The 17,500-nt window shown below is 36.0% G+C and overlaps 1 protein-coding gene across 3 annotated transcripts in view; it reads left to right on the forward strand.

The window, feature by feature from the left end:
- The window catches only part of cdh23 (cadherin-related 23), a 473,177-nt gene that overhangs the window by 260,945 nt on the left and 194,732 nt on the right, over positions 1–17,500 (forward strand). For all 3 annotated transcript variants that reach the window (XM_073919489.1, XM_073919491.1, NM_214809.1), the window contains 1 exon segment: positions 4,406–4,564. In XM_073919489.1, the coding sequence (XP_073775590.1) occupies positions 4,406–4,564 (159 nt within the window).

The raw sequence follows: 17,500 nt of genomic DNA on the forward strand, positions 1-17,500 counted from the left end.
CCTACAGCGATAGACTTACTAGCTGAACTGATAAATGACTGCAATCTCCACCACTACAAAACACAGTCAGAAACTGTTGTAGACAAGAAAAGGAGATCCCTTCAAACAAGCAGTACCTCAGCCAGAATTCTTTCAAACATCTGTTCCCGTTCATTTAATGGTAAAGACTTAAAGGGACAGTTCAACTTTAGAATGTAAATTTGCTGTTGTTTTGCTCACCCTCAGGCCATTCGAAGTGCTACAAATACATCACGGCCTTTTATAGCAAAACAATCACTCTGTGCTAGAAATGGAACTTAATTTACAATTGTGTTACCTTAAATTTACATAAGCGCATTCATGCAGTCTTGAGTCAACACTTAACTGACACTTCATTTGTTGTTCATCAAGATGACACTTGTGTTTATACTGGATGCGGCAACCGGTTTTAAAGAGTAGATTACATTTGTGTATGAGATCTCAATGGGGGACACTAAATTATTTATACAATGCATCCGGAAAGTATTGATAGCGCTTTACTTTTTCCAAATTTTTTGTTACAGCCTTATTCCAAAATGGGTTCAATTCGTTTATTTCCTCAAAATACTACAATTCTCCTCCAATTTTATTTTTTTATTTGTAAAAAATTTTCAATAATTTGAAAAAAGTTTTTTTCACATTGTCATTATTGGGTATTGTGTATGTATGTATGCGTGTGTGTAAATATATATAAATATATAAATATGAGCAATATCACACTCTTAGCAGTGGGATATGGCCAGAGATGTATAAAGTACTAGAGACCCATACTTAAGTAAAAGTACAAGTGCTTTATCAAAAATTGACTTGAGTAGAAGTAGAAGTGCTCTTAAAGCACCATACTTAAGTGGAAGTACAAAAGTATTCAACATTTTTTGTACTTAAGTATTACAAGTAGTTTATTTCAAAATTTACTACTCAAGTACTGAAAGTAAAAGTACAAGTATTGTGTAATGTAGTTATTAAAGAAAGCAGTCAAAATACACTAATTGTTTTGTTTATTTTAAATATCTTTTTGGGGTACTTGATTAAGCAGAACGAAAAGAAACATGGCTTATCATACTGTTTTTCTCTGTAAATAGTTTCGATGGTACAAGAGCTCACATCGTCAGGCCCTTTTACCAGAAAATGCCTTCACTGATGAGATAATTCAGCATGTTCACTCACATACATTCTCTCTCTCTCTCACACACACACACACACACACACACACTGCCCTGCACACACCTAAATGTACAATCGCTCCCCACTCTCACACATTCATACACTCTCACACACACAGTTCTCTCTCCATCTCTCTCTCTCACACACACACATTTTTGTGAATTGTGGGGGCATTATATAGGTTGCAATTGTTTTACACTCTCTCTTACACACACACACACACACACACACACACACACACACATACAGGTACAATCACACTATTGTTTTCTCTTACACATTATTCACTCTCACTCACACACACACAAAGACACATTCACACTTTGGGAGTTTTGAAGTTTGATTGCTTTAAAATAAAAAGCTTTAAACTAAACAAGCAAACTAAATCCTGCTTCACAAATTCACTTGATTTTGATTTTATTGTAAAAAAACAGGAAAATGTGTATATTACTCTGTTAAATGAAAATCTGAAATATTTTGTGGCTTATGGCTATAATTTAGTAATATTTTTTTTTAATTTTTATTATGTTTTAAATGAAATTGGTCTTACAGTTCATATTTTCTGTAGTATATTTATTAATTCTGGTACTTTTACCATAAACCAACATCTCAACCATTTGGTAGAGGCTGATATTTTAGAAATAATGTGATGTGTTGACTAAAAATGCACGGATTGTGTTAAATAGCGACATTAGGAGTTAAGAAATGCAATCAAAAAAAATTATATTGCTTTTGTCTTGGTGTGACAGTTAAAGGGGTTTTTGTAATAAAATTTTGTCCTTTAATACAGCAGTCAGATATACGAACTGTGCCCTTAATTTGACCTGCTCAAAGAAAACACTCTTCCTGGATGTATCAAACAAAACTCATGCACAGAAGACAGCACAAGCATTTACAGCTAATAAACTCATGTCAATATTATCCCGCCTGCTTTTTGAGCGATGACAGGCGGCTCTTACACGGCTATGATTGGTTATTGTCCTCAACAGAAAGGGCTTTAGACATATAAGCGCTTGTTCACCCATGGCGGGAAGAATACGCGATTATCACAGGTAATAGACACAGTGGAGAAAACTTGGCACGCTCATGTCTGGATCCACAGCTTTAACAGCTAAGAAGAGAGGAAAAGTTACCTTACAAACTGGCCAGCGGGTCAAATGTCCAAAGTGAGAGAGCGAGAGATAGGCAGAGGTGAAGTTTTACAACATTTCTCCCTAATAGTAAACTAGCGGCTGGTATGCTGTGCCGCCTCGCCCTCGCGCCTCCGTCCTTCGCCATAGTATTGCGACATCGCGCATAGGAGATAAATGACGTCATCACGTAATAACGGGGTATGACCTATTACTGAACTGATATCGATCATTTTGACACCCCTAGTAACGAGTAACGATGCAGCACATAAAAAATCTATCGGAGTAAAAGTATTAAACTCATGTAAAATATGTACTTAAGTAAAAGTGGAAGTAGGAGAAAAAAATAATACTCCAGTAAAGTACAGATACTGCCTTTTAGTACTTAAGTACAGTAGTGAAGTAGTTCTACTTCGTTACTATACATCTCTGGATATGGCTGTATCTCGGCACTGGTGGGAGGCGTGCGTTGGCACGAGGCTGCAGGCCGAGTGCCTTAGTGCCCCCACCAGTGCCGATATACAGCCATATCGCACTGCTAAGAGTGTGATAATGCATTTATACAACAGTTTGACGGCTTAACTGTGTATATAAAAACAAAATCAAATATGGAGAGTCTCAAAAACCCTTTTGTATGTAGAACTACTTTCTTCCGGATTCAAATCATAAGCTGACAGTTAAACAGTTGAGCGTGCATCTTTTAAATTTTAGGCTGTATGTGGGCAGAGTAATACACAAAGGGTAAAGAGGCTGTAGGAGTGCTGATATTGCAAAATATAGCACGGCTATCAGCCAATCAGATTTGAGAACCAGACAGAACTCTTGAATATATATATATATATATATATATATATATATATATATATATATATATATATATATATATATATATTCAACAGTTCTGTCTGGTTCTCAAATCGAATTGGCTGATAGCCATATATATATATATATTCATTCATTATTTTCTTGTCGGCTTAGTCCCTTTATTAATCCGGGGTCGCCACAGCAGAATGAACCGACAACTTATCCAGCACATTTTTACGCAGTGCCCTTCCTGCCGCAACCCATCTCTGGGAAACATCCACACACACACATTCACACACATACTACTGACAATTTAGCCTACCCTATTCACCTCTACCGCATGTCTTTGGACTGTGGGGGAAACCGGAACACCCGGAAACCCACGCGAACGCAGGGAGAACATGCAAACTCCACACAGAAACGCCAACTGAGCCGAGGATCGACTTAGTGACCTTCTTGCTGTGAGGTGACAGCACTAACCTACTGCGCCACTGCTTCGCCCTATATATATATATATATATATTATTATATATATATAATATTTACACACACATACACATATTTAATAATACAATAACCTATGACATAGAATTTATCAACCATCAATGACCATGGTAAGTAACTTTAAGGCAAAAAAGTCTCTCATTCAGAAATATATCATGTAACAGTAATTGTAACATCCCTTTACTCGTTTGCCCTCAATATGACACATTAAGGTTTTTCATAGATAATCATTGTCAGAAATGAAATACTGCGTCTCAGAGAGATAAAAGTCTCATAAAAGTGAGATATAAAGCAGACACTTTAGATGTAATATAGTGCTTCTACTCTGAAACCCAGTGAGCTGTTTTTCTGACATAGGAAGCTGTCTACAAAGGGAGAATTCTAACTAAAATGAAGCCTCATGACTGATCTAATTGAGCTTTTTCATTTGTCGTCTTGGTGAAGTTACAAGTGAATTGCACAAGTTTATTTTACAATTTTAGATTAATACATCCACCATCAGTGTTTTTTGTGATTTTATTTATTTATTATTATTATTTTCTTACAACATTACTTTTTTAAATGTATTTTTGGTCATAAATAGATTCAGCCATGCCAAGAATGAGAGTTTCTCCTAAATAAATAAATGAGAAAATACACATAATAAATAAATACAGATTTTTTTTTTCTGTGGGGCCTATTATTATTGTTATTCACAAACTTAAAACATGCATCTTTTTACATTTTATTTTAAATGTTTTTTTTTATTGTTTATTTATTATATTTATTATATTGTTTTTCTCCAGCTGTATGCGAATGAGTCTTTATCGGAGCATGTGGGTTTTGCTCGAGTCTTCATCGACCTCATCAACGAGAACGACAACCGGCCGATCTTCAGCCAGACTCTTTACAACATCAGTCTTCCAGAAAGCATTGAGCCTGGAGCATCTCTGCTGCAGATTAAGGTGAACAAACACACAGACCATTTTCTCCAGGCGTCTTAGAACTACAGTACATGATGTTGAACACATCCGTCGTAGAGTGCTGTATGATTTTGGAAACAGGGATTGAAAGTGGTCATAAAAACAAATTTAACTACTTGGAATGTTAGGAGATTTGGTATTGCTTTAATTCTGACATATGTTTTTGAGAATGTCTACTACAGTTTTTCCTACCAAGAATCAGGCACATTTTTACATTTGTGGTGTTTTGAGCTTCTGTTGAATGCTATATGAGAACATTACTGTGATCTTCAAGCAGTCAATTGTCGGAATTATTACTAGTATAAGCCAATATGTACAGACAGAAACTTTATGAAAGTTTGGCCCAGTAGAATGTATTTATCATGCAATGTGTAATGCCTTCCTTTTGTTACCACCAATTTTGATAATTTGTTTAGTAAATTAAACCGAGGACACAGAATAGAATCCTAATACATTTAAAAAATGCACAAATTGCAGTGGAGTTAAAATGTTATTTACATTGTTAAAAATTGTGTTTCGTCATTTGATTAAATATTCTAGTTCATTATTGCTATTGGATTAAACCACTAAAACAGAACTCATGAAAATCAGATTACACATACACACACACACACACACACACACACACACACACACACACACACACACACACACACGCATACACACACACACACACACACATGTTTGTTTTTGTGAAAAGTGGGGACATTACATAGGTTTCAATTAATTTTATACTGTCTAAACCGTATATTTTATTGCCCTCACCTCACCCCACCCCACCCCTAAACCCAACCATCACAGGAGACTGTGTGCAGCATTACTCTCTGATTAAACTCATTCTTTGTGATTTATAAGCATTTTGAGAAGTGAGGACGTCACCAATGTCCTCATATTTCACCTCCTTTTTGTAATACCTGTGTCATACCTACGTCATTATACAGATTTGTGTCCTGATATGTTACAAAAACACGTACACACACACACACACACACACACACACAGACATTATATATATATATATATATATATATATATATATATATATATATATATATATATATATATATATATAGGTTGTAATGATAAGCATATTCAGCTTTTTTTTGCAAATAAGGCTTTCGGTTCAGTAATCATTACAATATCTGAAAAGAGAATAAATTGTATAAAATATAATGTTTTTAGTGCAACTATGCTCAACAAGGCATTTCAAACAATGTGATGGGCAGCGTGCTGACTGCCCTGCCCACCTTCAAACACTACTCCAGTGAGGCATACAGTCAGAATTATTAGTCCCCCTGTTTGTTTTGTTTTTTCCCCATTTTCTGTTTATTGGGGAGATGATTTTTTTTTACATATTTCTAAACATAATGGTTTTAATAAGTAATTTCTAATAACTGATTTATTTTATCTTTGCCATGAACACAGTACATAATGTTTTACTAGATCTTTTTCAAGACACTTCTATACAGCTTAAAGTGACATTTAAGGGCTTAGGGTAATTAGGTTTACTAGGCAGATTAGGGTAATTAGGCAAGTTATTGTATAATGATGGTTTGTTCTGTAGACTATCAAAATATATAGCTTAAAGGAGCCAATAACGTTGATCTAAAATGGCTGATGATTCAAAACTGCTTTTATTCTAGCTGAAATAAAACAAGTAAGACTTTCTTAAAAAGAAAAAAAATGTTATCAGACATACTGTGAAAATGTCCTTGCTCTGCTAAACATCATTTAGGAAATATTTGAAAAAGAAAGAAAAATCCAAAAGGGGGCTAATAATTCTGACTTCAACTGTATGCTGCTCTAGCTTGTTGCAAAATGGCTAGTATTATTAATGCCATCCTCCTATATCCAACAGGTGGTCTGGCGTTTGGGAGTACTTTGGTTTGTTTCCCTGTTAGTTATGAGGGTGATGGCAAGAGAGTGGTGGATAAAAAAAACAACGACATGTCACATCTGCTACACGACAATAAGCTACATAAGCAGCAATACTTGAACATGTCAACTCATTTACGCTGACATCACGCCAGTGTGTCAATAACTGGAGCTAGGCGAAAGAAAGAAACACGCACACTACAAACAACTTTCCCCGCGGCATTCAGACAGGCACATCTTACAGATTCGAACAGAGCAAAACAAATCACAGAGGCGATTGGTTCATTTATAGCCACAGATATGATACCTTAATCTTTAAGTTTTAAAGGGGTGGTCCAGAATGTATTTTTAAGGCTTGGTTGTGTTTATAAGTTGCAAAGCAATGTGTGCTCGTGCTTCACTTGTAGGAAATCACGTTATTTTTTCATATATCTTACTTTGATTATATACAGCTACTCTGCTAACATGAAAACGACTGTCATATTTCCTAGTTCTTCTGAAGGAAGTGCCCCTTAAGTGACTCTGATGGGTCAGCTAACATAATGTTCTGTGATTTGCAGATCGGCACCACATCACGCCCCTACACCTTTTTGCTCTGTGTTAACAGTAGCTGAATCAGACAGAAAATGAAAGCACACAGCTGAACCTCTCGCCTGCTCTCTAATAAAATCTGACAAGTGTCTTTCATATTTATAATAAAATATAAGCATGAGTAAGTAGTAATATGAAACATTCTCATATCTTTTGCGTGTTTGTTATTTGAGATGTAGAACACACAGAAAGCATACACATAGAGAGACAAAGAGAGTGGCTGCATAGAGAGACATTGCAGCGCTGCTGAAGATTGTGGCTGTGTACAGCGCTTTAACTGATAAAGATGAATTTGAAGCTAAATTGTTAGCGGTGCCAAACAGCATTTCCCCTTGTTTACATCCTTGTTTACGTCTTCTCTACAGCATACAGTTAATGCTAGAAACTGAGCATGTATATAGATCAGTTTTAACAAATAAAAACACTTAGAGGTTGTGGCTCACAATCCACAGCTTCGTCTGTTGAAGAAGTTTTTAGCCGAATCCAGCACAGAACTGGGAGAGATTCTGGAAGCTGTCCTTTGTCAAATGCTAGCTATACATTTTATAATTAACATTAAATTGTAAGCACTACTCTCTTTGTGTCGTGTCCTTTGGAAGCCCAAATACAGAAACAGAAGGAACTCTGTGTAAATAGCAGCGTTTGTACTGTATTTTAGCTTTCTCTGCTACAATGTTACAGCACCTTTGGCCATCCCCCACAGTGTATGCCTGTGGTAACTTAAAGAGTTTTTGATCTCACAAGCCCGGATGTATTTTTTTGTAGTCCCCAAAATCGTTCGCTGTACCCTTTGCTAAGCTAACTCTGTAAAAGCCAATGTCTGCCTTTGCATTGAACTTTGAGCATATTACATTGAGATGTTGTTTATGTTCACACAGCTACATTACACATCAACTAAAGTTTAAAATATGATATTGTAGTGGAACACCACTTTAAGAAAAGGTTAAATGTAGTTGAGCCCCGTTACATTATTCCTTCAGGAGCCCATTTCAGTCAAGTAAGAATTCCTACATTTAGGTCCACTGAAACGGCAGGTGACAGTCCCATCAAGCGGATTTGTTTAACTACTACAATATTACGTTTCACTTTTTTTATAAGTAGCTTTTTGGTTTTGGGTATGAAGAAGGATTTGTTTTATTTGCTGCCAAGAAGAAATCCAGGAAGATTGATGAAGTTTAGCCCCATCACAGTTTAAAGTAAAAAAAAAATAAAAAAAATCATACTTTTGTGTTGTTAGTTTAATAAATAAAAAATGAATATATATATATATATATATATATATATATATATATATATATATATATATATATATATTGCTGTATCGAAAACATACTGAGCTTTTTTTCCCCTTTTTTGTCCTTATAATTTAATTCTGAACTCAAACATTTAATATTTTATTTAAAATTTTTTTGTTAAATTTCAGTTTTATTAGACATTTTGTTTGATTGTTAACAATAAATTAAACCATTAAAATAAAACCCATGAAAATATGAAATTAAATAACTTTTTCGGTGAAAGCTTTTTGGGATTCATAATTGGGACTCATCATTCATTCATTCATTTTCTTGTTGGCTTAGTCCCTTTATACACAGCAGATGCCCTTCCAGCCGCAACCCATCTCTGGGAAACATCCACACACACACACTCATACACTATGGACAATTTAGCCAACCCAATTCACCTGTACCACATGTCTTTGGACTGTGGGGGTAACCGGAGCACCCGGAGCACCAACCAACTCGAAGGCAGGGAGAACATGCAAACTCCACACAGAAATGCCAACTGAGCCGAGGTTCGGGCCAGCGACCCAGCGACCTTCTTGCTGTGAGGCGACAGCACTACCTTCTGCGCCACTACCTCGCCTAATTGGGACTCATAATTCACAATTTTTACTTTTAATAAATTGGTCTTGGAATGTTTTTTTTAAATATAAAGTTAAACATAAATATGGAGAAAACCCCTCATTCAACATTGAGGGAAATAAAATGAATTTGGAGGACTAAAAAAGGAGGATTTGAAAGGATGTTTCCCTTGTGAAGATGTGATGATACATTAGGATGTTGGAATCCTCATCTACAACTCTCTGACGTGTAAGATGCCTCTCGCTTTCTGCCGTCACGTCATTTATTTGATTTCAGCGCACAGACTGTTGAAGGTCATCCCACACCACCAGTATAAATCACTGTGAACAACCACATGCAGCTCATAAATTCAGCCTATTATCACTCTTTCTCTGTCACTCTCACCGCTGGACTCTATGGAGATCAATACTGATCCATTCACCATCCGGCTGCTGGATTCTGTGCATTCCTGATCATAAAAACTAATTCTTTATTATCATGAGCAGTTCAAAAGCTCAAATGTGGAGAGCAAATCAGAAAGGAGGCTGGGATTTGTTGTGGAAAAGCTGCAAGAACAATAAATAACTTTTTTCCTTTGTAAGGCAAGACATCATGAGTTAATAAAGTAAAAAAATATATATATATATATATATAATAAAAATAAAATTATAAAATAATAATTATAATATCACCATACTTCCCTATTTGATTAATTACAATAAATACAGCAAAATATAATAATACAATTTTTAAATGGTACATTAAAATACGTGAATGAGGCCTTATTTATTTAATTATGTGCCACTTTCCATATATTTTTAGTACAAATATTTGAGCGTTGCTTAATGTCAGGTTTAAAATTCTGGTTTATTTTGATTTTTTTTAAAAAATAACTGTCCAGAGAGGATTTTTGGAAGTCTCTTTTTATTCACTTCATTCCCAGAAATATAATATGTAGAATAAAATAAATTAAACAAAAAATAAATAAAAAATGTAATAAATAAATATGCATGCCTATATCTATTTGTCAAAACCTTTGCATGTTCTCTCCGTGTTGGTGTGGGTTTCCTCTGGGTGCTCCGGGTTTGCCCCACATTCTAAAGACATGTGCTATAGGTGAATTAAATAAACAAAATTGGCCATTGTGTGTGTGAATGGGTGTTTCCCAGTATTGGAAGGGCATCTGCTGTGTAAAACATATAGCGGAATAGTTGGCGGTTCATTACGCTGTGGCAACCCTTGATAAATAAGGCACCAAGCCAAAAAAAAAGTGAATGAATGAATGAATGAATGAATGAATAAATGAATGAATGAATGAAAAGCCTAGAGTGTAAACTTTGGTGTAAGTGTTGCAGAAATGACAACATTAATAACACTGACTAATTAAGATTAAGTGTTAATACTAATAGGGTCATGTTACGATGAGTTTTCTTGAACCTTTTTAAATTAAACTGTGTGATATATAAAAAAAATGTACCTTTTAGACTGTCTTAAAACTTCTCTGGTCCTAATGGGCTTTTTCTGAAAAGTAGCAATTATATGTTCATTTTGACACAAATTCGGAATGTCATTAGGATTGATTTGCAAGCTAATGTAGACTCATGAGGTAAAGCATGCATATTATGGTCAGTTTTTAAAGCTCTGGTCATTTTAGTTTGACTCTGTTACATTATAACTAGACTTTTAAGGGGTAAAAGCATGATATGACCCACTTCAAAAGGGCCAAAATGGAAAATAGGATTTTCTTTGCTGTTTTATAACTAAGGTTAGTCAAGACAGACCTAATTTGCATACTGATGGCAAGGAAAGGTGGATATGGTAGTTTCATAAAAGGGTCAGAGAGAGGGTGGAAAATATAAATTGCAATATTTTGATGTACATGTAAGTGTGTTCATGCAAAAATTAAATGCTAAGTCTCTTTTTCAACTTCTCTTTTTCAAGTAGTTGTTGAAATCTTATAAGTAGCCCACATGATATCTGCACATGCAGAAATCTGCAGATTTTTAGCCTATTACTGAGTTTGTTTTTTTACTTGTGTAAATGTGTGTCAATTTATATTCATTTAGTTTTTAGTTAATTTCAGTAATATTATTGAGATATGAAAATGTTTATATAATTTATTTGAAATACAGTTTGTAATATAAAATTTTCTGTCTTTTAGTAGACATAATATCAGTGACTTACTTTGTTTACCAAATAAGTAGATCTAATTGTATTTGCATTGTAAACATTAAAAAGCCCCTATTATGCATTAAAAATGGTCATATTTTGGTTTTGGGGATCTCCAACAACAGCATGCAAAAAAAAAAAAACATTTCATTGTTTTATAATTTACATTTATTTTTACCAAATTATTCCAACTCCCAGATGATTCGTTCAGCAATTTATTTGTTCCCAAACCCCTCCATAGCTAATCTGCGCTGATTGTTCCGATGACCCAGTCTATTGCAATTGGTAGACTGTGTTCACCTTGAGACAGAGAGAAATGGCCAGCACGGCTTATCAACAATTTTGAGGTATTCAGAGTGCAGAGTGTATGTGTGAGCCCAGTGCAGGAGTGCATTAAAGCAATGCAGTTTAACAACAGCATATTGCTCTATTCGTAACCATAAGTAAAAACAGTGACACACAACAAATCGGCACCTGTTGCGTTTTCAATGTGGTTTTAGACACGACATGAGAATATAAAAAGTTAACCAGATACAGTACAAGCGGTTACAAGTAACAAAACACAATTAAATACATAATTTGCAAGAAAACAAGGAGGCAACCATTTTAATCGCACTTACACTTGTGAAATGGTGGAGGACTGGTCCATGAACTGTGCACTTTAAAGTTTCTGTCAAGCTCTGACAAAGTCCCATACATTAATAGTCTTTTCTGGTCCTTCCTTTAAAAAACGGCCGACAAATCCCCCATTGAAAGCGTGTAGATTGCTGAAACACTCGTCAGAAAAATGACCTGAACACAGCACAAGGCTAGGGCGATAATGCTGAGGTATTTTGCAAAAATAAACTTTAACCACTGTGTCTTCACAACCTCTTCAAATGTTTGGGTATAGAAAATAACACTAAAGGCTCGTACACACCAGGACGCTTTTGTTTGCGTTTATCGTCAACGTTATTCAAGAAGTTTTTCCTTACGCTGTTTGGCGTTGGTGTGCACGATTACACGTTGTCGGAAAACGTGAGCAAAAAGCATGCCAGTGTGCACGTTTTTCTTTACACTTCAGTGCTCAGCACATATGCGACTGGGATTTGCTAGAGTGTTTGTGGGCAGGGCCGGGGGTTTCAATTTTCCTGGGTCATGCCGGCATGGCTAAAGATTTGTTACCATGACGATTCATTCAAGTAGTCGGCTCTTTTATAGATGAATCGATAGTTTTAAAAATGGTGCACCTTCTAATTTAAGCCTTAGCTGGATATTTCACTTAACTTAGACCTGTTACACACTGCATGGAAGGTCATTTTCAAAATCCCATAATAGGGGCTCTTTAAATAAAATTGAAAACAAATCATTTTTTATTTTTGTATTTAATTTTTTTTTGTTATGATACTTCCAAAATCCTTCTGCATAAATCCGCTGATTTTCTTTACAAAATTCTGCAAAGAAATAGCAAAACATATTTGCTAATTCTGTCTGGCCCTTGTAATAAGCCAGTGGTTAATAGCATGTATTGTGATAAATTAAAGTGTTATCAAATATTGTTTTCTGTTTGAACACAAGTGTAGTAGACTGAGTGTAGTGAATGTGCATCAGTAGCTCAGTTCTCCATCTGTGATTGAGTCTTTTATGTGGATAAATGCTGTCTGCTCTGTCTCACTGCCTCACTCAAGACACCAAACGACCTGTGAAGTCAATAGTGTTCTAACTTTACCCACAGTGCCCTCAGGAGAAGCCCAAACACAGCTATGATTACTCACTGTCCTTTCTTTGCTTTCCTCTGTTTTTCTAATATCTCAATTCCCTCTTTTCTGTTGCCAACATCAGCTTGAAACAGTCGGCTGATTCCTGTGTTTTCTTCAACTAAACCTTTAACACTTAGTTTGAAGCGGTGGCTGTGATTTCCTTCAGGAATGCAGATGTAGTTGTTGTCTCTACTTCTTATTTTGTCTCAGGGACGATGGTGAGCTGCTCTTTGTGTGTGTTAAACAGATGTTTGGGCTGCTGCTAATGTGCTGCTGCAAACTCACTACAGCTCTATATGAAAGTTAAACACATACTCTACACACACACACACACACACACATGCAGATATTTCGACAGACACTTTTACATACTTTTACATTTCTGATGGATGCTCCAGTTTTTCTTAACTCTTTCCCTGTCATTCATCAGTTAAGAGACAATGCTTCCATGTCATTGATGAGTTTTTACAACAGTTTTCGGTGAATTACAGTAAGAGAAGCACTAGCGCTTGTCCTGAATGATTGACGGGAATTTATAGTATAAATTTATACTATAATCTTTTACTTCAATCTTATACTATAATCTTATACTATTATCTTATACTTCAAAAAATATTTGAAGTATAAGACGATAAGAAGGAGTGTAAATCAGATTGTGTGTTAAAATGAAGAGTTCTACAACTTCCCCTGGGCTTGCATCCTTCTTTATCAGGGCTTGCCAGAGAGAATCGATCCACACCATCAGATTTTATAATGTTATATACACTGCCTGACAAAAGGCTTGTCGTCGATCCAAGTTGTAAGAGCAACAAATGATAACTTGACTTCTAGTTGATCATTTGGATAAGTGGCAGAAAGTAGATTTGATCTGTTGAACTGCATCCCAATCATCACAAATACTGCAAAAGACCTATTGGAACCTGCATGGACCCAAGATTCTCATAGAAATCAGTCAAGCTTGGTGAAGGAAAAATCATGGCTTGGGGGTAAATTCAGTATGGGTGTGCGAGAGTGGATGGCAACATCAGCAGCTTGAGGTGTCAAAACATTTGTGCTGCCCATTACATCACAAACCACAGGAGAGGGCAAATTCTTCAGCAGGAATGCACTCCTTCTCATACTTCAGCCTCCACATCAAAGTTCCTGAAAGCAAAGAAGGTCAGGGTGATTCCTGGAAATGTATGGAAGAATGTATGGAAATGTAATTCTAAAGCCACTGTAGTTCGTTGGGGGTTGCTGGCGAACTACAGTGGCATCTGGTGGACAAAAACAGTCATGACAGATTCAGGAGTGGCCAGCCCAGTCACCAGAAATGACCATTATTGAGCAAATCTGGGGTAAGATGGAAGAGGAATTTAATTGGTAAAAATTTAATTACTCTGGAAGTCCTGCAAGAATGCATTCTTTGACTTATAGCCTTCAAGTTATTTTTCGTTGTTCCTAAAACTTGGATAGGGGATAAGACCTTTATCAGTAGTGTATGTGTATGTTGTCTTGGTTCTAATCTTGTCTTGGTTCTTTATTTTGATATAATATGGGCATGTTCGCAGCAAAAAAATTATGGGGGCTGTCAAATTTAGGTGAAAATCATCAAAAATGCTACTTAAAAAGGTGGGAGATAAAATATGTTTAATGTATAATTTATTTAAAGTTTGATCTGAGTAATTACAGTTTTACGATTTGCTTGAGTCATTTTGAACTTAATTCAAATCAAATCAATTTTATTTATAAAGCACATTAAAAACAAAAGTAGTTGACCATTGTGCTGCACAAATGAAGAGAAAAAAAAGTAAACGAAATAAACAAAGATTCTGTCATTATTTGTTTATCCTAATGTTGCTTTAATGCGTGCCATAAATGAATATATAATTAAATTTTACATATAGAATTAATAAAAAAAAAAAATTATAGTTTTTTTCGCTTTTTTGTAGACAAAAATATATCAGAAAATGAAAAAAAGTGTCAATAATGTCATATATTTTGTTTATGAATTTTTTATTGGTATTTTACAAGACCATACATTGTAATTTATAATACAGAGTAAGACAAATTACAGACTGTCATAGTTTTCTTATTTTCCCATTATCCCCTCAAAATAAATAAAATACATTTCTGAATTAAAAACAAACATATCATCTGAGAGGAAATTTTTTTTTATAAAATTAAAAAGGAAAAAATAAATAAATAAATAAACGAATAATTGAGCAAGTTTACCAATAAGTAAAATAAAGTAAAAATAAAGAAAAAGAGTAAAGAAAAGAAAAAGATGAAATCGTTCACTGTAAGGAGTCAGTATTTTCTCTCTTCAGTTATGTAGTTTGCTAAATATTTAGAGCTGTCGGCGATTCAAATCATGCCGTGTGAAATGAGTTTTGACTGAAAATAACATCGGCGATCGCCTACAGCCGATGACAGAGCACCATTCACTTGTGTGTGTGTGTCTACCTGCAGGTTAGCGGGTGGTTGAGGGAAAAGTTAAAAGCTCTCATTTTCAGTTTATCTGGACCCAAGAAATGGAGGAAAAACTAGTGGAGGTTTGACAGGAGCACCCGATTTTGTTTGACGTTTCATACAGAAAGTTAAAAAAGAAAGTTTAGGAGAAATTGCTAATTCCCTTCAAACCCAGGTGAACAAATATGTACATTTTCTACCCCATTAAAGGCTACTTTCTCGTTATTGAGTTAATAACAAAAGATACATGTTGTTGGCTGTGAGACGTAGTTTGAACGAATTTGTCGCCAATTCTTCCAATTGTAAAGTCATGCAATGTGAAAGCCCCTGTCGCCGATCCATCTTGCAGTGTAAACAAAGCAGTGACAGAAAGCTACCCCAGATAGTCATGCAGTGTGAAAACATCTGTGACACAACAACTTTGAAAATCATGAAAATCAAGTCTGAACTAGCCTAAAACAGGACTCCAGGTCTTGTAAAAAAGATTTGTTAGATTCTGCTAGTAAATATCATAACTTCCCAAGTTTTTTGCAGCTAAAGATTTCTTGGATCTACATGTCATGTGGTGGAGGAATAACCTGTTTTTATTTGATAAGTATGGCTCATCTTCGTCATATATTCTAAGTGCTCTGTGATAGTGATAGGTTTTGTTGGAAATAAAACATAATATATTATTTAATGAAAATCCTGAGCTTGACCTGTTTGCAAAACTATGCATTAATTGAACAAATTGTGCAACAGTTCACACTGAATCTCCCAGAAAAAGCACACAACATCACTGTTTTAACAAACCATGAATCACAATGCATAGAACACTAGATATATTGCACTGGAGCAACACTACTATTATTACATATTTTTTGGTGTTCATATTTTTTTTAAAGCTCTAAGGAAAGCTGAGTGTTTCAGACCCTCGTTAGTCTGAGTGCTGGAGCAGATCATTCTGTCAGAGCTGATTGTTCTTTAAATGCTGTTTTTAGTCTGTCTTTCAGCTTAATCTGTGCCCGGGAACTCAGCCATAAGAGCTTAGACTCTGAGTAGCTGGATTGTGGGCTATGAGTGTGTGAGAGTGTGTGGAAGAGCACTGGAGACACGTTCACCAACAACACAAGAACTTACACTTTCTGAGAGTATATTATTATACCACTGCATCTATCTATCTATCTATCTATCTATCTATCTATCTATCTATCTATCTATCTATCTATCTATCTATCTATCTATCTATCTATCTATCTATCTATCTGTCTGTCTGTCTGTCTGTCTGTCTGTCTGTCTGTCTGTCTGTCTGTCTGTCTGTCTGTCTGTCTGTCTGTCTGTCTGTCTGTCTGTCTGTCTGTCTGTCTGTCTGTCTGTCTGTCTGTCTGTCTGTCTGTCTGTCTGTCTGTCTGTCTGTCTGTCCGTCCGTCCGTCCGTCCGTCCGTCCGTCCGTCCGTCCGTCCGTCTATCTATCCATCTATATATCCATCTATATATCCATCTATCTATCCATCTATCTATCCATCTATATATTCATCTATCCATCTATATATCTATCTATCTATCTATCTATCTGTCTATCTGTCTGTCTGTCTGTCTGTCTGTCTGTCTGTCTGTCTGTCTGTCTGTCTGTCTGTCTGTCTGTCCGTCCGTCCGTCCGTCCGTCTATCTATCCATCTATCTATCCATCTATCCATCCATCTATATATTCATCTATCCATCTATATATCCATCCATCCATCCGTCCGTCTATCTATCTATCTATCTATCTATCTATCTATCTATCTATCTATCTATCTGTCTGTCTGTCTGTCTGTCTGTCTGTCTGTCTGTCTGTCTGTCTGTCTGTCTGTCTGTCTGTCTGTCTGTCTGTCTGTCTGTCCGTCCGTCCGTCCGTCCGTCCGTCCGTCCGTCCGTCCGTCCGTCCGTCCGTCCGTCCGTCCGTCCGTCCGTCCGTCCGTCCGTCCGTCCGTCCGTCCGTCCGTCCGTCCGTCCGTCCGTCCGTCCGTCCGTCCGTCCGTCCGTCCGTCCGTCCGTCCGTCCGTCCGTCCGTCCGTCCGTCCGTCCGTCCGTCCGTCCGTCTATCTATCCATCTATCTATCTATATATCCATCCATCCGTCTATCTATCTATCTATCTATCTATCTATCTATCTATCTATCTATCTATCTATCTATCTATCTATCTATCTATCTATCTATCTATCTATCTATCTATCCATCTATCCATCTATATATTCATCTATCCATCTATATATCCATCTGTCCGCCCGG

Source organism: Danio rerio, chromosome 13 (genome assembly GCF_049306965.1).
Source record: "Danio rerio strain Tuebingen ecotype United States chromosome 13, GRCz12tu, whole genome shotgun sequence".
In the NCBI taxonomy this organism is placed as follows: Eukaryota; Metazoa; Chordata; class Actinopteri; order Cypriniformes; family Danionidae; genus Danio; species Danio rerio.